The 20,834-nt window shown below is 45.1% G+C and overlaps 1 protein-coding gene across 4 annotated transcripts in view; it reads right to left on the bottom strand.

The window, feature by feature from the left end:
* The window catches only part of ZZEF1 (zinc finger ZZ-type and EF-hand domain containing 1), a 136,151-nt gene that overhangs the window by 110,597 nt on the left and 4,720 nt on the right, over positions 1–20,834 (bottom strand). For all 4 annotated transcript variants that reach the window (XR_004026947.1, XM_030799531.1, XM_030799532.1 and 1 more), the window contains exons 2-3: positions 7,581–7,725; positions 857–1,051 (exon numbers count right to left, since the gene is read on the bottom strand). Coding sequence is in view for 3 of the 4 variants with exons in the window: in XM_030799531.1 (XP_030655391.1) it covers positions 857–1,051; positions 7,581–7,725 (340 nt within the window). In the remaining variant the exon portion in view is untranslated. The remainder of the gene's footprint in view (positions 1–856; positions 1,052–7,580; positions 7,726–20,834) is intronic.

Here is a 20,834-nt window from a genome sequence, read left to right as displayed (position 1 = left end):
CAGGGTGAAACCCCGTCTCTACTAAAAATACAGATATTAGCTGGGTGTGGTGGCACATGCCTGTAATCCCAGCTACTCAGGAGGCTGAGGTAGGAGAATCGCTTGAACCCAGGAGGCGGCGGCTGCAGAGATCACGCCATTGCACTTCAGCCTGGGCAACAAGAACGAAACTCAGTCTCCAAAAAAAAAAAAAAAAAAAAAAAATCTAGTATCCAGTTTTATTTTTTCTTCAAATGGCTGACTAGATGCCCTAACTCCATCTGTTGGCAGTTCACCTTTCCATCTTGATTTATAACGCTGACTTTATTTGGTACTATGTTCTCACATGTATATCGGGTACTATGCCTGGGCTCTGTTATGTTCCACAGACCTATCTATACACATCATGAACTTCTGTTGCCATCTGCAAGTGAGTCTGTGGTGGCTTCCTTCATTTATCCAGCAAATACTCATTGAATACCTACCATGCAACAGGCATGGTGCAGGAATGAGGAAGCAGACAAGACAGACAACACACAAGTGAATCAACAATGCTACAACTTCAGATAACAATAAGCACGATTTCCACCATTAAACCTGCAAAGGTGACCCTGACCAGAAGGTGGGGGGAAGGGGAGGTATTAATTAGATAAAGCGGAAAGGCATCCCTCAAGTCACATCTGAGCAGAGAATTGAATGATGAGAAACCAGCTGTGTTAGGAAGAAAGGGAATGAGGAGAAAGATCACATTCTTACATTACAAACTCATGACTCTGTATTTTCAGAAATAAAGGCAGGGAAAAGAATTGGCTCATTTTACCAACAAAACAGAAGAAATGATCAGAGTATTTTCAGGAGAACCCCCCCACACACATACCCTTCTCCTTTTGTACCAGCTGATCCAGAGACTCCCTCAGCACGGAAGACCGCATGGTGCACATGTTATTGCAGTGCTCCAGCATCGGGTAGGGCATCACCGCGCTGGAGAGCCGATTGCGGTGCAGGAAGCGCAGTATCATTGACGAGTGAGTATCAAGGCCCTCCTTCGACTCCGAAAATATGTCTGTGAAACCTAAACAGATAAAATCCATTTTTGGTGTTTTGGGGAAGCCACAGTAGTTTCCACATCCCCTGCCTGGTGGCCTATCTGAATTGGCTAAATTAAAAGCAGTCATTAACAATCTTCATTGATATTTTCAGTTTTAATTGTTTAAAAATCTAAGTTTTAAAGAAATGAACCAGTAGCATTCTGAACTTCAGAATTAATTTAGCTGGGTGCAGTGGCTCACGCCTGTAATCTCAGCACTTTGGGAGGCCGAGGCAGATGACCTGAGGTCAAGAGTTCGATACCAGCCTGGCCAACATGGTGAAACCCCATCTCTACTAAAAATATAAAAAAGTTAGCTGGGCGTGGTGGCAGGCGCCTGTAATCCCAGCTACTTGGGAGGCTGAGACAGGAGAATCGCTTGAACTCAGGAGGTGGAGGTTGCAGTGAGCCCAGATCACGTCACTGCACTCCAGCCTGGGCACAAGAGTGAAACTCCACCTCAAAAAAAAAAAAAAAAAAAAAAAAAAAAAAAAAAAAAAAAAAAAGAATTAATTTAATTTTAGTTAAAAAGAATTTTAGAAGACTTAGAATAATGATTATTTGTTTCAATCCAAACTTCAAAAATGTATAAGCACTTAAACACTAATAGACGTTTTTAAGGAAGTCTTACATATAGAATACGAGGTAGAAATAAAGTTCAGTGCATTAAGAGTAAAAACATGGCCGGGCGCGGTGGCTCACGCTTGTAATCCCAGCAGTTTGGGATGCCAAGGCAGGCGGATCACGAGGTCAGGAGATCGAGACCACAGTGAAACCCTGTCTCTACTAAAAATACAAAAAAATTAGCCGGGCGTGGTGGCGGGCGCCTGTAGTCCCAGCTACTCGGAGAGGCTGAGGCAGGAGAATGGCGTGAACCCGGGAGGCGGAGCTTGCAGTGAGCCAAGATCGGGCCACTGCACTCCAGCCTGGGTGATAGAGCAAGACTCCGTCTCAAAAAAAAAAAAAAAAAAGAGTAAAAACATAACTGCTTTTATACTAAGATACTAAGACAATGATAATGACAATACAACCACTACCATTACCACAGTTTCCAACGGCATTTTACAACCAATAAGGTGCTTCCACATACATCATATCATTCCATCCTCACAATAAGGTGAGGGGGAGGCACAGAAGGTACAGCTACCCTTTTTAACAACTGAGGAAAATGAGGCTCAGGTGACACATCAAGGTGTCAACTGATAATAGGGAACCCCCCATGAGGCCATCGGTACAGGCTGGGAGAGAGAAGGCAGGGTGACAGGAGTGGGAACCATTGGCATTCGAGTCACTTCCTCATGTAATTTGCTTGTGCCTTCAGGACCTGCTCAAGCCCAGTCACACATATACCACTTCCATTTGATGATGGAATGCTGCTGTGCACTCCCAACTTTAGGCTGGATGGGTCAGAAAGCACCCAATTAATGACAGGCAGTTCAGGTCACATGGTAAATTGCTGACCCATAGTCAAATGTTCAGTTTCTACCAAGGCCCAGAGCTCTCTCTCAAAAGAAGAGTAGTTATCTGCAAAAGATGGTAGGGCCTTACTCCAAAATCCTAAAGGCCTCTGCTGTGATTCACCTATGAGGGTCTGCCAAAGGCTCCGAACAGCATCCCTGTCTGCCACTGACACCTCAATCACCATTGGATCTGCTGAGTCAAATAACCCAAGCGGCAGGGCAGCTTGCACAGCAGCCTGGACCTGTTTCAGAGCTACCTCCTGTCCTGGACCCCTCTCAAAACTGGCAGCCTTTCGGGTCACTGGATAAATGGGCCAGAGTAACACACCCAAATGAGGAATGCATTGCCCCCAAATCCAGGTTGGTCTGCTAGGTGTTGTACCTCTTTCTTGGTTGTAGGAGGGGCCAAATACAGCAACTTATCCTTTATCTTAGAAAGAATATCTTGACAGCCCCACACCACTGGACCCCTAAAAATTTCGCTGAGGTAGAAGGTACCTGAATTTATTTCAGACTTATTTCCCACCCCCTAGCACACAAATGCCTCACCAATAAGTCCAGTGTGTTTGCTACTTCTCACTGAGTCCAATCTGCATAATGTCATCAATGTAATGTACCAGTGTGATATCTTGTGGAAGGGAAAGTGATCAAGATCTCTGCAAACAGTATTATGACACAAAGCTGAAGAGTTGATGTACCTGAGGTAAGACAGTGAAGGTATATCGCTGGCCTTGCCAGCTGAAGGCATATTGCTTCTGGTGGGCCTTATGGACAGGAATGGAGAAAAGGGCATTTGCCAAATCAATGGCTGCATACCAAGTATCAGGAGATGTGTTAATTTGCTCAAGCAATGAAACCGCATCTGGTACAGCAGCTACAATCGGAGTCACCACTTGGTTAAGCTTACAATAATCCACTGACATCCTCCAATATTCATCCGTCTTCTGCACAGGCCAAATAGAGTTGAATGGGAACATGGTGGAATCAACACCTCTGCATCTTTCAAGTTCTTGATGGTGGCACCAATCTCTGCATTCCCTCCAGGAGTGCAATATTGTTTCTGATTTACTATTTTTCTAGGTAGAGCCAGCTCTGATGGCTTCCATTTGGCCTTTCCCACCGTAACAGCTCTCACCCTACTGGTCAGGGAGCCAACCTGGGGATTCTGCCAGATGCTAAGTATGTCTATTCCAATTATGCATTGGGTCCCATTCTTTCCCAATCAATGCCCTCATTTTAACAGTAGACACCTGCTGAGGCTGAGCATGCACCTTTCATTGGAGGTCAGCCACTCACATGATATGAGCTTGTATCTGATTTTCTACAGTTTCAGCCCTTTGTCTAAAGAGGTAAGACTCTCACCCAGGGCAATCTTGGAATATGTGAGGCTAAGTAAGCATTTCTGGAGACAGAATCTCTGAGCTCATCCTCTTCTTTGATCACTTTGTCCAGCAAACTTAGGAGCACCAACCAACTTCATTATAGTCCTTGGTTCTCCATATACGGCCAAAGGTATCATGTGTGGAGTCACTCAACTCCTTGATTCTCAAGAGAGGTGAATCGGGAATATCAGGTGCATTTATTCTGCACAACTCTCTTAACAGTTCATGCCAAGGACTATCAGCATTCTCCATACTATTAGAGGTAGACTCCTTAGCATTTTTGGGTCTAATCAGATTAAACAGCCAACTCCCAAAACTACAAAACCAACTAAAGGAATCCATCCTTAAAATTCTGTTCCTCAAAGGCCGGGCGCAGTAGCTCATGCCTGTAATCCCAGCACTTTTGGGAGGCCAAGGCGGGTAGATCATGAGGTCAGGAGTTCCAAGAGCAGCCTGGCCAACATGGTGAAACCCCGTTTCCACTAAAAGTACAAAAATTATCTGGGCGCGGTGGCGGGTGCCTGTAATCCCAGCTACTCGGGAGGCTGAGGCAGGAGAATTGCTTGAATCCGGGAGACAGAGGTTGCAGTGAGCCAAGATTGCACCACTGCACCCCAACATGGGTGACAGAGCAAGACTCCGTCTCAGAAAAAAAAAAAAAAAAAAAATGTTCCTTTAGAACCCCTTCTGGTTTCAAAATCTGTATGAGTCAGTGTTCTCCAGAGGGACAGAAATAATAGGATATATGTACATATAAAAGGGAGTTTATTAAGGAGAATTGGCTTACACAATCACAAGGTAAAGTCCCATGACAGGCTGTCTGAAAGCTGAGGAAGAAGGAAGCCAGGGGTGGCTCAGTCTTTTTCTTGGCTGACTCCACTGTAATACCTGAGCTTCATATTTGGGATACTGCTGATGCTGCACTGATTTGCTCAAAACCTATGTGAAAAAACAGATTTGGTGCAGTGGCTCACGCCTGTAATCCCCACATTTCAGGAGGCTAAGGTAGGTGGATTGCCTGAGCTCAGGAGTTCAAGACCAGACTGGGCAACATGGCAAAACGCTGTATCTATGTTAAAAACAAAACAAAAACTCGTTCATATAATGGAAAAAGTGTTTTCATATGCTGAAACATTTGGTAAATTAACTTAGCCTTCAGTAAATGAATTCCAAGCCTAATGAAATTGGAAAAGGTACTGTTCTCTTTTTTTAAACGCTTAATCACCAACACCATGAGATACAAAAGGAACTAGTTTTAGTGCAGACGAAGGTTAGAAACTAAAAATTCCCACCACCAAAGCAACTTCAGCTTACAAAGGTTCACTCCAAGACTGATGAATTGGGTGCTGACGAAAAGTTTTGAGTAGGAAGTCCTAAGTCATGAGCCTGCTATGTAAGTGCCTTGAGATTTGGACCCTGATGTTTTCTCAATCTCATCCCCCATTTCAGCAGTCATCCAGCACAACAGTGCACTACAAATTATCTGTTGGTGGATTCCCTGGTCTCAATCCCTTTGCTTTCCTCCCCAAAACTGTCTGAGGTGTCCAAACAAAGCTCCTGATGCTATCCACATGCTGGTAATGCAAAAGTGAAGTAATATGTAAACGCTAACATAAAAGCTAGCTAAAGATAATTCAGGCCGGGTGCAGTGGCTCACGCCTGTAATCCCAACACTTTGGGTGGCCAAGATGGGTGGATCACTTGAGGTCAGGAGTTCAAGACCAGCCTCTGGCCAATATGGTGAAACCCCATCTCTACTAAAAACATAAAGATTAGCTGGATGTGGTGGCAGGTGCCTGTGCTCTCAGCTACTCAGGTGGCTGAGGCACAAGAATCACTTGAACCCAGAAGGTGGAGGATGCAGTGAATGGAGATCTCGTTGCACTCCAGCCTGGGTGACAGAGCAAGACTCTGTCTCAAAAGAAAAATAATAATAATAATTTTAACTGCCATGAGACTAGGGAAAAAGTTAACATGTATACAATTACATAATTAAAGACAACCTGAGGGAGAATGGAAATACACATTTTTTTCTTTTTTTTTTTTTTTTTTGAGATGGGGTCTTGCTCTATCACAGGGCTGGAGTACAGTGGCGTGATCACGGCTCACTGCAGCCTCAACCTCCTGGTCTCAAGCAATCCTCCTGCCTCAGCATCCCCAGTAGCTGGGAGCAATGGTGCATACCACCATGACCTGCTAATTTTTTTCTTAAGAGATGGGGTCTCACTATGTTGCCCAGGCTGGTCTCAACTCCTGGCCTCAAGCAATCCTTCCACTTCGGCTTCCCAAAGTGCTGAGATTACAGGCATAAGCCACCATGTCTGGCTGGAAATATACATTCTTCATTAATATATGGAAACTATCCTTCCCTAGCTCAATACATCACTCAGCAGTAAGTAATCCAGAGGGGCCAAGAGCAATCAGATTTACATTTATGTGTCTATCAAATCTATTTTACCTCCATTGCTGCCCTAGTGACCCTAAGTATTATGACACCAAGTGCACAGAGCAGGAAAAGTGCTGAGGTAAAGTAAACCAAGATTAAAAGGAAAGTGTACAAAGTTTCTTTCTCTTTCAAACACAATTGTCTTCTCACTGGAAAAAACAAATGTTAATTTTATTATGATTCTGTCTTTATGTGTAAGTCTGAGCTCCCAAAAAAAAAACACAAAAACACAGGTCATGTCTTTTCTTTTTTTTTTTTTTTCCAGACAGAGTTTCGGTCTTGTTGCCCAGGCTGGAGTGCAATGGTGTGATCTCAGCTCACTGCAACCACCACCTCCTGGGGTTCAAGTGATTCTCCTGCCTCAGCCTCCCGAATAGCTGGGATTACAGGCTTGCGCCAACACGCCCAGCTAATTTTTGTATTTTTAGTAGAGCCGGAGTTTCTCCATGTTGGTCAGTCTGGTTTTGAACTCCCGACCTCAGGTCGGGAACTCCAACCACCTCGGCCTCCCAAAGTGCTGGGATTACAGGCGTGAGCCACCACGCCCAGCCTGACCTCTTCTTATTCTGACTAATTTATACATTAGAATTTACCATAAGTGTGTGTATATATATATCAGAAAAATATATAGTATATATAGGGTTGGGTACTATCCTATATAGTACCCCAGATGTTTCAGGCACCCACTGGGGTGCTGGAACATCTCCTGCATGGGTAAGGAGGGACTACTGTAATAGCTTTCTAAAAACCACTAAGTGCTTACCACATGCCAAGAAAAATGCCCCCAAATGTGAGCACAGAGCAGAAATAAGACAGAAGGTCCCTGCCCTCATGGAACTATAGTACAGGAGTGAAGACAAACACTTTACTAATAATTGAATAATGAATTGATCAATTACAATGGTAGTATGTTAGCAAAAAAGAATGCAAGATGCTAAGAGAATGAACAGTGAAGGCCAAGGAGGGCTTCTGTAGTGAAATAAAGAGATCCAACAAGGAAAGCGGCCACATGACAAGGGTTCATGTTATAAAATGGTAGAACTGCTTAGCCACCACCGCACTGGGGGATGAAGGAGATGACTAAACGAAATGCTAATTCAGATCACGTGCCTAATGAACACTGTTAGGGGAGTTTACTGCATGTGGCCACAATTTTGCCTAATTTCAATCAGTAGTATAGCAAAGTTCACTTTGGCTCTAAGACAGCACCTAGATGGAAGCCTCACCTGGAACCAGAGAGCAGGCCTGCAGTTGTCTGATGATGTGGCTCAGCTCCCCCTGAAGATTAGCTCCACTGGAATTCTTGAGGGCCTCCAACATGTTCTCGGCATCAACTGTCCCATCACCCTCGGCATCAAACTGGGCAAAGGCCTACAAGATAAGAGATGCAAGAAAATCAGGGCTGTTTCAAGTAACTGTTTCTTTTATTTAAAATTCTCAAGACCAGTGATTTATTTATTTTTGGTTGCAGGGAGAAAAGTCCATATACATCAACCAAAGATAAATTTAGAACAGGAACTCACTGTGCTTTGTAGGATGTATGTATGCAAGTACACATGTACACGCAATTTTATCATCTTGTTTGTATTCCAATCTATATTCCAAGAGAGTAACCATTTAGTAACCCAAGTGAGTAATTATGTAGTAAGTCTCCTCCCCACTAAATAATTTCAGAAGGAAGCAGCCACTATAAAGTTTTTCAACTGGTTGCGAAGTGCCAGAATATAAAGAATTGGCGTAGAATAGCACCTCGACTTTAGCCGGGCTTTTTCTTTTCCCTTTTTGAGACACGGTTTCGCTCTTGTCGCCCAGGCCAGAGTGCAGTGGTGCGACCTCAGCTCACTGCAACCTCCGCCTCCCAGGTTCAAGCGATTCTCCTGCCTCAGCCTCCTGAGTAGCTGGGATTATAGGCGCCTGCCACAATGCTCACCTAATTTTTTTTTTTTTTTGTATTTTCAGTAGAGATGGGGTTTCACCATGTTGGCCAGGCTGGTCTCGAACTCCTGACCTCAGGTGATCCACCCACCTCAGGTGATCCACCCACCTCAGCTTCCCAAAGTGCTGGGATTACAGGCGTGAGCCACCATGTCTGCCTGGGCTTTTTCTTTTAAACACTCTTTGGACACAAGAGCTAATTTGGTTTATCTGTTTCACAGCCCTGTTTTCACCAACCTTTAATTGTAATCTAACTTGCCTCTTGCCCATGTTGGGCCATCTGGGGAACCTGGTACAGTAGAGTTTGGTTTAAATCTGCTCTATCACTACTCTGCTATGTGACCTTACCTAAGTTTCTTTACCTCCATAAGCCACAGCTTCTTGATCTGAAAGATGGAGCAAATATCGTCAAACTCACAGGCTGCTGCCTGGATTAAGCAACATTTGAACAGAACCCAGTACAGTGAAAGCACATCGGTCCTGCAGTGTTCCCCTTCACCTTTCTAACCTCACCCTCTGGTGTCCCTGACCCCCTTCCCTTCCATCCTACAAGACTTACCTCACTTAGCAACTGCCCTCTCTCCCCAGATTTCAATACCTTCCTCAACAATGCCTTCTGTCCTCCTGCTGATACTCTCACTCACACATCGCCCTCACCATGCAATACTTCAGGAGTCTTTAAGCCTCCTTTTCAAGTAACCCTCTCTCTTTCTTAAAACTCCTGCCCCTTTTTCTTATTTCTCTCCTCCATGAAATAGGAAAACATCCTACAGAGGATTCATGACTAACATAAATATCCCATTTCCATCATAGACCTCTGAACAATGCAGCGTTTAAGAGGAACAAATGCAAATTCCTGTATTTGAGTCCAAAAAACATAGGCATAAATGCAGTAAGGGGGACAGTAATCTTAGAAGCAGCATGGAAAAGATCACAGCACTCTTTTTGCCTCTATTCAACCTGCAAGATTATACAAAAAGTTAATAGGATCAAAGACTACACTAATCAAGGTGGAACATTCAAAAGGAGAGCAGGTATTATCTTTTTCTACTCTGACTAGACCCAATCAAGAAAGGTGAGTTTGGTTTTGAAGCTACACACCAAAAAGAAATGAATGGAAGAGATTAGAGGACAGAAACCATGATAGAGAGAAGACTAGAAACTGTGCCCTGTTGGGGGAATCTTAAGTGTAGAGAAAAGAGGCCTGGGAGTCACACAGTCCTGATGGGCTGTAATGGGAACGAGGGAAGCTGCAGTTAAAATTCATGTCATTGGATAGAAGACAGAGGGAAATGCTCATGATAAAGGTGGACCTGTCTGTTGTCATGGGGTATAAAGATGGGTTAGGAGGCCGGGCACGGTGGTTCACACCCGTAATCCCAGCACTTTAGGAGGCGGAGGTGGGTGAATCACGAGGTCAGGAGTTCAAGACCAGCCTGGCCAAGATAGTGAAACTCCGTCTCTACAAAAAATACAAAAAATTAGCCCGGCATGGTGGCAGGCACCTGTAATCCCAGCTACTTGGGAGGCTGAGGCAGAGAATTGCTTGAACCCGGGAGGCAGAGGCTGCAGTGCGCGAAGATCACACACTGCGCTGCAGCCTGGGTGACAGAGCGAGACTGTCTCAAAAAAAAAAAAAAAAAAAAAGATGAGTTAGGAGGCTCTGGGAAAAAATGCCTACCCTATCCCTCAAGGCTTCAGAGCAGTGTCTGGACAACCAGCCATCAGGAGTGTTCATAGTTCAAAAGAAGTCATACTAAACAAATGCATTTACCTCTGTTCCCTCCCTAAACCCACTAAGACAATATTATCAAGAGATCCTGGGGTGTGTTGTGTTTTAAGCACACAAAGAATACAAGATGCAACAGCTACAAAATTTTGGAAGCTTGGAAACAGATGGCTAAGTAGTACCTGGTTGGTTGATCCAAGAAGGTGGAATTCTAATCTGGGTAGGCAAGGCTGAGAAGGAAGCTGCCCCATGCTGCAGGCCCAAAAAGACTTAGGGGCTGGTAGTAACAGATGCTGTGGAAAGTGGATGTAAGTGGTAAAAAGCCTATTTTAAAAAGCAGAACTGGGCCAGGTGTGCTGGCTCATGCCTATAATTCTAGCACCTTGGGAGGCCAAAGTGCCTCCCAAAAGGGTGGGTCACTTGAGGCCAGGAGTTCAAGACCAGCCTGGCCAAGCCAGCAAAACTCCGTATCTACTAAAATTACAAAATATTAGCTGGGCATCATGGCACACACCTGTAATTCCAGCTACTCCAGAGGCTGAGGCATGAGAATCACTTGAACCTAGGAGGTGGAGGTTGCAGTGAGCCAAAATTGCAACACTGCACTTCAGCCTGGGTGCTAGAGCGAGACCCTGTCTCAACAACAAACACAAAACAAAACAAAAAGCATAACTGACTGGATAAATGCTTTTTTTTTGAGAAACAATCTTGCTCTGTCACCAAGGTTGGAGTGCTGTAGCACGATCAGCTCACTGTAACCTCAAACTCCTGGGCTCAAGAGATGCTCCTGCCTCAGCCTCCCAAGTAGCCGGGACTACAGGCCTGTGTCACACCTGGCTGATCCTTTAATTTTCCTGTAGAGAAGGGGTCTCACACTTTACTGCCTAGGCTGGTCTCAAACTTCTGCCTTCAAGAGATTTTCCCACCTCGGCCTCCCAAAGAGTTGAGATTATAGGCGAGTTACCACACCCGGCTCTAAATGATCTTAAGGAGAAACTGGACTTTTTGTTTTGCTTTGAGGAGAAAAGGGCGACAGCAGTGTTGCATGTGTTTTTTAAAGTGTTATTTTGTAGAGATACATAATGAAATATTTATGGATGAAATGATATGATGTCAAGATTCACTTAAAAATAATATGGATAGGGGAGGGAAAAAGCAGGGGGCAGGTTAGAACAAATTAAATTGGCCTTAAGCTGGTAATTGTTGAAACTAGCTAATTTTACTCTTATTTCTACTTTCCTATGTTTAAAACTTTCCTACTAAAAAAAAAAAGCCAGATACCCCCAATCCTGGCAGAAATCTGGGGGTGTATTCTCTCGAGAGCAGTATGGCATGTGGACTAGAAAATACCAGGCACAACTGAAAGTGAGAATACCACACTGAGAATAGGGACACCGATGTTTACTTGCTCAATGTGTAAGACTCAATCTTCCCCCAGGTTTCTCAGAAAGCTGGCAGCTAGCCCCATAGCCTCATATCCTTCAGGCAGATGAATGGAAAAGTAGTCTCTGGGTAACCTGGTAAGCTCAGGGAACACACCTATAGCCGCCAACACTGGGGATCTCCCAACGAAACGGCCAGCCAGTTCATCTCGCTGTGAGTCCACCAGTTGACAAGCCAGACACAAAGAGCGTCCAGCTTTTTAGTCCCCCATTCTTTAATGAGTGGACAGCCCAGGTCACCTGGACATTTGAGTAAAGCCTTAATATAAAACTTAGAAAAAACAACTAGGAGAGGCCAGGTGTGGTGGCTCAAGTCTGTAATCCCAGCACTTTGGGAGGCTGAGGCCAGCGGATCACTTGAGGCCAGGAATTTGAGACCAGCCTGGCCAACATGATGAAACCCCGTCTCTACTAAAAATACAAAAAAATTAGCTGGGCATGGTGGCGCATGCCTGTAATTCCAGCTACTCAGGAGGCTGCGGCACAAGAATCGCTTGAAGCCAGGAGGCGGAGGTTGCAGTGAGCTGAGATGGCGCCACTGCACTCCAGCCTGGGTGACAGAGCCAGATTCTGTCTTAAAAAAAAAAAAGACAACTAGGAGAAAAGACAGACTATGCAGGGAAAATTAAACTTCAAAAAGATGATTAATATCTTCAGAGAAATATTTTTCTAAAGTTTTTTTTTGTTTTTTTTTTTTTAATTTGAGACAGAGTTTAGTTCTGTCACCCCAGCTGGAGTGCAGTGGCATGATCTCGGCTCACTGCAACCTCTGCCTCCCAGGTTCAAGTGATTATCCTGTCTCAGCCTCCCAAGTAGCTGGGACTACAGGCATGCATCATCACGCTGGCTAATTTTTTGTATTTTTTGGTTGAGATGGAATTTCACCATGTTGGCCAGGCTGGTCCTGAATTCCTGGCCTCAAGTGATCTGCCTGCCTCGGCCTCCCAAGTGCTGGGATTACAGGCGTGAGCTACTACACCTGGCCAAAAACATTTTTTTTCTTTTTTCTTTTTTTTTTTTTTTTGAGACGGAGTCTTGCTCTGTCGCCCAGACTGGAGTGCAGTGGTGCGACCTCGGCTCACTGCAACCTCCACCTCCCGACTTCAAGCGATTCTTCCTCAGCCTCCCGAGTAGCTGGGACTACAGGCATGCACCACCATGCCCAACTAATTTTTGTGTTTTTAGTAGAGATGGGGTTTCACCATGTTGGCCAGGATGGTCTTGATCTCTTGACCTCGTGATCCGCCCACCTCGGCCTCCCAAAGTGCTGAGATTACAGCTGTGAGTCACTGCACCCGGCCCAAAAAACATTTTTAATACCAACTTTACTAAGGTATGTAATTCACACACTATAAAGTTCATCCTTTTAAAGTGTATAATTCAGTAGGTCTTAGTATACTCAGAGTTGTGCAACCACTACTCTCATAATAGATATTGCAATCATGAAAGAACAGGATACTATTACTAAAAACAGGATACTGAGAAAATGTTTAAAAGCTCTTGAAGGGAGTATAAATTAGTTCGATCACTGTGGAAAGCAATGCGGTGATTCTTCAAAGAGCTAAAAACAGAACTACCATTTGACCCAGCAATCCCATTACTGGGTATATACCCAGAGGAAGAGATATCATTCCACCATAAAGACACATATACACTAATGTTCACTGCAGCACTATTCACAGTAGCAAAGACATGCAATCAACCTAAATGCCCAACAATGACAGACTGGATGAAGAAAATGTGTAGTCCTTCAACATAAATAAGGTAAAAAGAAAAAAAAGAGGGCCGGGCGTGGTGGCTCACACCTGTAATCCCAGCACTTTGGGAGGCCGAGGTGGATGGATCACAAGGTCAGGAGTTCCAGACCAGCCTGTCCAATATGGTGAAACCCCATCTCTACTAAAAATACAAAAATTAGCCAGGTGTGGTGGTGGGCACCTATAGTCCCAGCTACTCGGGAGGCTGAGGCAGGAGAATCACTTGAACCCAGAAGGCGGAGAAAAAGAAAAGAATAAAAAAGAAAATATGGTACATATACACCATGGAATACTATGCAGCCATAAAAAGAACAAGATCATGTCTTTTGTGGGAACATGGGTGGAGCTGGAGGCCACTATCCTTAGCAAACTAAGGCAGGAACAGGAAACCAAATACTGCATGTTCTCACTTACAAGTGGGAGCTAAATGATGAGCACTCATGAACACAAAGAAGGAACAATGGACCCTGCGGCCTACCTAAGGAGGGAGGGTGAGAGGAGGGAGGAGCAGAAAAAATAACTATTGGGTACTGGCTTAGTTGTAACGTGTACAACCAACCCCCATGACATGAGTTTACCGCTATAACAAAACTGCACGTGTACCCCCGAACCTAAAAAGTTAAAAAATAAAAATACGAGGTCGGGCACAGTGGCTCATGCCTGTAATCCCAGCACTTTGGGAGGCTGAGGCGGGCAGATCAACCTGAGGTCAGGAGTTTGAAACTAGCCTGGCCAACATGGCGAAACCCCATCTCTACAAAAATACAAAAATTAGCCGGGCGTGGTGGTGGGCACCTGTAATCCCAGCTACTAGGGAGGCTGAGGCAGGAGAATCGCTTGAACTCGGGAGGTGGAGCTTGCAGTGAGCCGAGATCTCGCCCTTGCACTCCAGCCTGGGCGACAGAGCGAGACTCCATCTCAAAAGCAAAACTAAATAAATAAAAATAAAAAGCTCTTGAAAATGAAAATATCACAACAAAACAAAAATCTCCAAGGAAAGGTTGGAAGTGAAGTGACCAAAGTGCCCACAAAGTAGAGCCAACAGACAAAGCTATGGAAACCGGGAGAGGAAAGCGGAGGAAATCAGGGGACCAGTTCAAGACGTCCCACATCCAAACAAGAGTTTAAGAAAGATGGAATGCAGAAAACGTAGGGGAGGAAACCACTATCATTATGCTTCAAGATCATTTCCCCAAACTGAAGGACATGAGTTCGGTGACTGCAGGGGCTGATTACCCTACACACGGGATGAAAGTGCATCACAGTGAAATTTTTTAAGACTGAGGAAAAAGGGAAGTCCTACTTCCAGGGAGAAGAAACAGTTTCTATGTCAAAGGTCAAGATTCCGAATGGGACTCAATCAGCAGTCACACGGAAGCCCAGAAGGCAATGAAAGCCGTGACTGCCACATTCTGGGGCGTGCCCTTTCTAACCCGGAAGTCAATACTCAGCCCAAATCCCATCAACTGTGAGAGAGCAGAAGAAAATCATTCCTACACATGCAAGGTTCTCAAAAGATGAACTACTCAATCCTCCCTTTTTCAGAAAGCTACTAGAGGACACAGCCACCGGAATGAAGAAATATGCCAAGACAGGAGAAGAATGGGATCCAAACAAGAGAAAATGAATCCCCAGGATGATGGAGCTTCTCAGATGACATCCGCACAGCCGACCTAGAGAATAACAAATCTAGATTAAAGCAGATCAGAAGGATTCAGGAAATACTTCCTTGAGAAGATGAAGTTGATAGAATGCTCATGTGTTTAAACATATTGAACGTCTCTGTTAGAGGAGATTTAGACAACTGGCAGAGAATCTGGGACTAAACTAATTATAAAAGACCGAAATTAGGAAAATAAAAGTACCTATTCAATTGTTAACTCCAAAGAAAATAAAAAGATGTATAGGAAAAAAAAAAGGCCAGATGCAGTGGCTCATGCCTGTAATCCCAGCACTTTGGGAGGCTAAGGTAGGTGGATTTCTTGAGTCCAGGAGTTCAAGACCAGTGCGGGCAATGTGTCAAAACCTCCACTCTACAAAAATATACAAAAACTAGCCAGGCATGGTGGCACACACCTGTAATCCCAGCTAGTCGAGAGGCTGAGGTGGGAGGATCACTTGAGCCTAGGGGGTCGAGGCTGCAGTGAGCCAAGGTTGCACCACTGTACTCCAGCCTGGGTGACAGAGCAAGACCCTGTCTCAAAAAAAAAAAAAAAAAAAAACCCAAAAAAACACATGGTACTACATGGCACAGCAATGTAAAGAACTTATGTAATCATAATAAGGTAAAGGTCAAAGCGTGATCTAAACAAAATGGACAGAATTGTAGAAGGAGGACAGGGGACGTGCATGCATGGGCAAGGATAGGAAGGTGAAAGACAACTTAAGTCTCATCACTGATGGTGGAAATAAAATAGATAAAGCCTAAAACTGAAAACAATCACAAAGAACATAAACATATTACTTGGTAATACAGAGTTAAACACTCAAGAACCAGCTAGAGTTGAAAAGTAATTGTTCTTGGGGAACGAGACATTGGGACAGGACAGCAGGAAACCATTGTTTCTTGTTCAAGTCTTGTCAGCTATATACCGTGTGCATGTCCAACTGATAAAAATAAAAGTCTAAATTTTCTTTTTTTTCTTTTCTTTTTTTTTTTTTTTTAGACACCAGGCTGGAGTGCAGTGGTGCGATCATGGCTCACTTCAACCTCTGCCTCCAGAGTTTAAGCGATTCCCATGCCTCAGCCTCCCAAGTAGCTGGGATTAAAGGCATGCGCCACCATACGTGGCTAATTTTTGTATTTTTCCTAGAGCTGGGGTTTTGCCATGTTGGCCAGGCTGGTCTCGAACTCCTGGCCTCAAGTGATCCACCTGCCTCGGCCTGTAATCCCAGCACTTTGGGAGGCCAAGGCGGGCAGTTCACGAGGTCAGGGCATCGAGACCATCCTGGCTAACATGGTGAAACCCGGTCTCTACTAAAACTACAAAAAATTAGCCGGGCGTGGTGGTGGGCGCCTGTAATCCCAGCACTTTGGGAGGCCAAGGCGGGTGGATCATGAAGTCAAGAGATCGAGACCATCCTGGCTAACACGGTGAAACCCCGTCTCTACTACAAATACAAAAAATTAGCCAGGTGTGGTGGCGGGCGCCTGTAGTCCCAGCTACTTGGGAAGCTGAGGCAGAAGAATGGAATGAACCCAGGAGGCGGAGCTTGCAGTTAGCTGAGATCGCACCACTGCACTCCAAACTGGGCGACAGAGAGAGACTCCATCTCAAAAAGAAAGTGCAGCAGGTGGGGGAAGAAGGAGGTGGCACAGAGCATAGCTTCATCTTCTCTGAGGCCCCGCGGTGGGAACACTACACTACCAGATAATAGCTACTTCCCAACTTGTTCACATTATAGCATACTGAGAAAATAATGATATTTGTAAGACTCAAGGTCTGAGGAGATTAGCACAGCTATCATTCATTCGGTTGGGAATGACACACAGACCTGGAAAGTCTGAATCAATATTTGGGCACTTGTTAAATGCCAGGCACTGAGCAGAGCATTTTATATGCTATAATGGCATTTATTCCTCATAACAGTAACAGTAGTATTAACCTCCCCATCTTATAGTTGTACAGAGAGGTCAGGTACCTTGCCTGAGGTCACACAGCTAGTGTTTGCATCTAAGGCTTCAGGGTTCATGTTCTTCACCACAACTCCCTTCCCCTTCCTTTGACCAGATAACCCCTGGAGTTCCTTACCATCTGGAGACCAAATGCTTAAAACCTCTTTGCTCCATTACTTTCCTCCATCTATAAAAGTTGCTTTCAGCACCTTTTGTCCAGGTGAACGCCTATCAACTCTAGAAGTGAGACTCACTCCCTCTAAATCTCAAGGTAGCACTCAAGTCCCACTTCCACCAAAACTTCCACAAATCAAGCACTCCCTGCACCTCCAACTTCCCACACAACTCCTGCTGTGTATTGCTAACAAAAATTCTATATAACCAAGGCTATAAAAATAGTGACATTTTTGCTATTTTTTTTTTCCTTTTTGAGACAGGGTCTTTATCTACCACCCAGGCTAGACAATTACAATGCGAGAAGTAAGAGTATAAACTATTTACAACAGCCAGTGTTAGTGAGCACCAGGCAGAGTTCTAAGCCCTTCACATGGATCAACTCATATTTTCCACAACTCTAAAGGTAGGTACTACGTTTTTGCTGGTGGCGAACAGAGAGGTTAAGTATTTTTTTTAAGGCATATGGTTAGTACATGATGGATTTTGAATTTGAACCCTGGACTGACTCCAGATGCCACTATTAACCACTATACCATGGGCCAACAGACACTCCAGGGATGAGAAGTCCAAGACAGGGAGGGGCGTTAGGGGAAATGGCCCAGAAAGAAACAACCCTTAAACTGTGCTTTAATGGATAACTAGGAGTTTGAAAGTATATGGCGAGGGAGAGGCAATCTCAGGTAGAGGGGACAGAGTGTCAGCATACATAAAGACTGTATGGCAGATAGTGAGAACTATGACCTGCCTGGTGTGGCTGGAAAGCAACAGGGCAGGTGAGGAAGAGAGGGCTAGAGGTCAGAATAAAAAGAACCTGGCAGACCCAGGATGAAGAGTTCCGCTATTACAGTAAGGGCACCATGGGGCCACTGGAGACTATTGAGGGTGGAGGGCACTGATCACCCCAGATCTGCATAAGCTCTCTTATGTGTGGGACCTACAAATCTCTTAAAATATGTGCCTTTGTGCCAGATGCGTTGGCTCATGCCTGTAATCCCAGCACTTCGGAAGCTCAAGGCAGGCGGATCACTTGAGCCCAGGAGCTCAAGACCAGCCTAGGTAACATGATGAAACCCCATCTCTACTAAAAACAAAAAAATTAGCCTGGCATGGTGAGGGGCACCTGTAGTCCCAGCTACTCAGGAGGCTGAGGCAGGAGAATTCCTTGAACCCGGGAGGCACAGGTTGCAGTGAGCTGAAATCACCACTGCACTGCAGCCTGGGCAACAGAGTGAGACTCCATCTTAAAAAAAAAAAAAAAAAAAAAAAAAAAAAAAAAAGGTGCCTCTGTACAGCCTGAATCCATTCTCCAGTGTCTCTGAGAGTGCTCAGCCACCTTCTGTTGCACACATCTGTGATGCTTTCCAGCTCATCTCCTCTGGACAGTTCTGACAGTAACTCTCTTCCTCTAGTGAACTGAAACCTGCCTTCTCAAAGTGACCATCCCTGGGGCCATTCAGAACACATCTACTCCTTCTGCCCAGAGACAGCCTGCAGATCACTGATAATAGTGATCAGGTCCTCAGAGTTCCCACCAAACCCTTCTCCATTCTTTCCACCAGCTCTCCATTTGCTATGGTCTCAGTCTCATTCCCATCCTGATTGTCCCCTTTGGGATCCCTCTAGTTTGTCAATAAACTTCAGAACAAGTGCTTCTCAACTTTTATTGGCTGATCCAGTAAAATATATTTTGCGTCATGACTTAGTATACACATAATTGGTATCAAAGATCCAAGAAACAATGTAATACTTTTTCTCATCAGTTACAATGTACTCTGATATTTTTCTTTTTTTTTTTTTTTTTTTTTTGAGACGGTGTCTTGCTCTGTTGCCAGGCTGGAGTGCAGTGGTGCGATCTCGGCTCACTGCAACCTCTGCCTCCCGGGTTCAAGCGATTCTCCTGCCTCAGCCTCCCGAGTAGCTGGGACTACAGGCGCACGTCACCACACTCAGCTAACATGGTGAAACCCCCGTCTCTACTAAAAATACAGAAATTAGCCAGACATGGGGGCAGGTGCCTGTAATCCCAGCTAATCGGGAGACTGAGGCAGGAGAATCGCTTGAAACTGGGAGGCGGAGGTTGCAGTGAGCCGGTATTGTGCCACTGCACTTCAGCCTGAGCGACAGAGTAAGACTCCGTCTCAAAAAAAAAAAAAAAAAAAGACATTATAGAGGCTAGAATAAACATCTTGGAACTGAACTACAACCATAGAAAACAGTAACACTACCAATTACAACACTTATTGAGCACTGAGCAGGTGAGCTGGTTTTATGGGTGAGGTAACTGAGACACTCTGGTCAAGTAAGTTGACCAAAGTCATCTGGCTTGAGAATGGTGGAACTAGAACTTGCTCACAAGCAGGTTGGCTCGAGGCCCAATTCCCAAGCTCAGTTTAAAGAACAGCAGAATGAGCAGACTCATAACATGGCATACCCACTGATGCTGTTACAGGCTAATTACACACCCGTCAGGTTGTTATGAAAGGGGTCCCTTTTCGGGGGAACAGAGGGGACAGCTTGCAGGCAATGAGTACCAAGGTCCCAGCCGGTTCAGACTCTAGACTAGGTGCTGAAGTATCATTCCCAAAATGGGCCATGCCCTCTCACTTCAGTATATTTGCATATGCTGTGCCTTTCAAACAGAAAATCTCTTTCTTCCTTTGCCAGGCAAATTCTTCCGGCCTCTCAAGCCTTGTTTTGGTGAAGCCTTTCTCAAACTCCATGCTGCTGGTAAGTGCTTCTCTGTGGTCCCTGAAATTGGAGTGGGCTTAGGATGGAGCAGGGAGCAGACAGGAGGAGAAGGAGAGCAAAGGACAAAATTCCCACATACGTGGGAAACGGGACAATAAAGTGGCTGCTTAAAAAGCACTGGGAGACAAGGGTAGAAGGTATAAGAGGGTAAAGGCTGCTCCACTAGTCAGATGTGATTCTGAAGGCAATGGGGAGCCACTGAAGTTTCTAAAGCAAGGCAGTACCATGGTGAGGTGGTATTTTGGAAATCAGGGAGAGACAAAAGAGCTGTGGCCTTTCCTCCATAGCTCTCCTAGGTCATGAATTTCTCCAAAGAAACCAATACCATTAACTCCCCCACAACAAAGCACACAAAGCCAAAGTAAGCAAAAATAATCTCCACTCGGCCAGGCACGATGGCTCACGTCTGTAATCCCAGCACTTTGGGAGGCCAAGGCGGGCGGATCACAAGGTCAGGAGATCGAGACCATCCTGGCTAACACGGTGAAACCCCGTCTCTTACTAAAAAATACAAAAAATTAGCCGGGCATGGTGGTGGGCGCCTGTAGTCCCAGCTACTCAGGAGGCTGAGGCAGGAGAATGGTGTGAACCCGGGGGGCGGAGCTTGCAGTGAGCCGAGATTGTGCCACTGCACTCCAGCCTGGGCAACAGAGACTGTCTCAAAATAATAATAATCATCATCTCCACTCACCAAGGATCTTTCCTGTACTGCCTCATCACCATCCACAGCCAGCCATCCCTTACCAAAGACCACCTGTGTACAATGGTAGTGCAGGCAGGTGGCTGGCAGCCTCACAGCCTAGCTGCATAACAAGGCCAGACGGTATGCTCTAAGTGCCAAAGGATCTGTACAGAACAGATAGCAGGAGCCTCAGGTGTAGGGCTGAAAACACCATTATGGAGACACTATCTGAATCATGCCATAGAAGATGTGGTGCTGACCAGGTGACAGTGCCAAGGTGGGGAATCTTCAAGAACTGATAGCAAGGTCCATACAGGACAATGCAGGCGTCCCACTAGCCAGCACAGGGCTCGTGCGGGGGGGAAGATAAATTAGGTAAGGGAGTTAGGAACAA

This window comes from Nomascus leucogenys, chromosome 19, assembly GCF_006542625.1.
Source record: "Nomascus leucogenys isolate Asia chromosome 19, Asia_NLE_v1, whole genome shotgun sequence".
Classification (NCBI taxonomy): Eukaryota; Metazoa; Chordata; class Mammalia; order Primates; family Hylobatidae; genus Nomascus; species Nomascus leucogenys.
The sequence above is the reverse complement of the archived record's forward strand: the minus strand, read 5'-3'. Positions and strand labels throughout refer to the sequence as shown.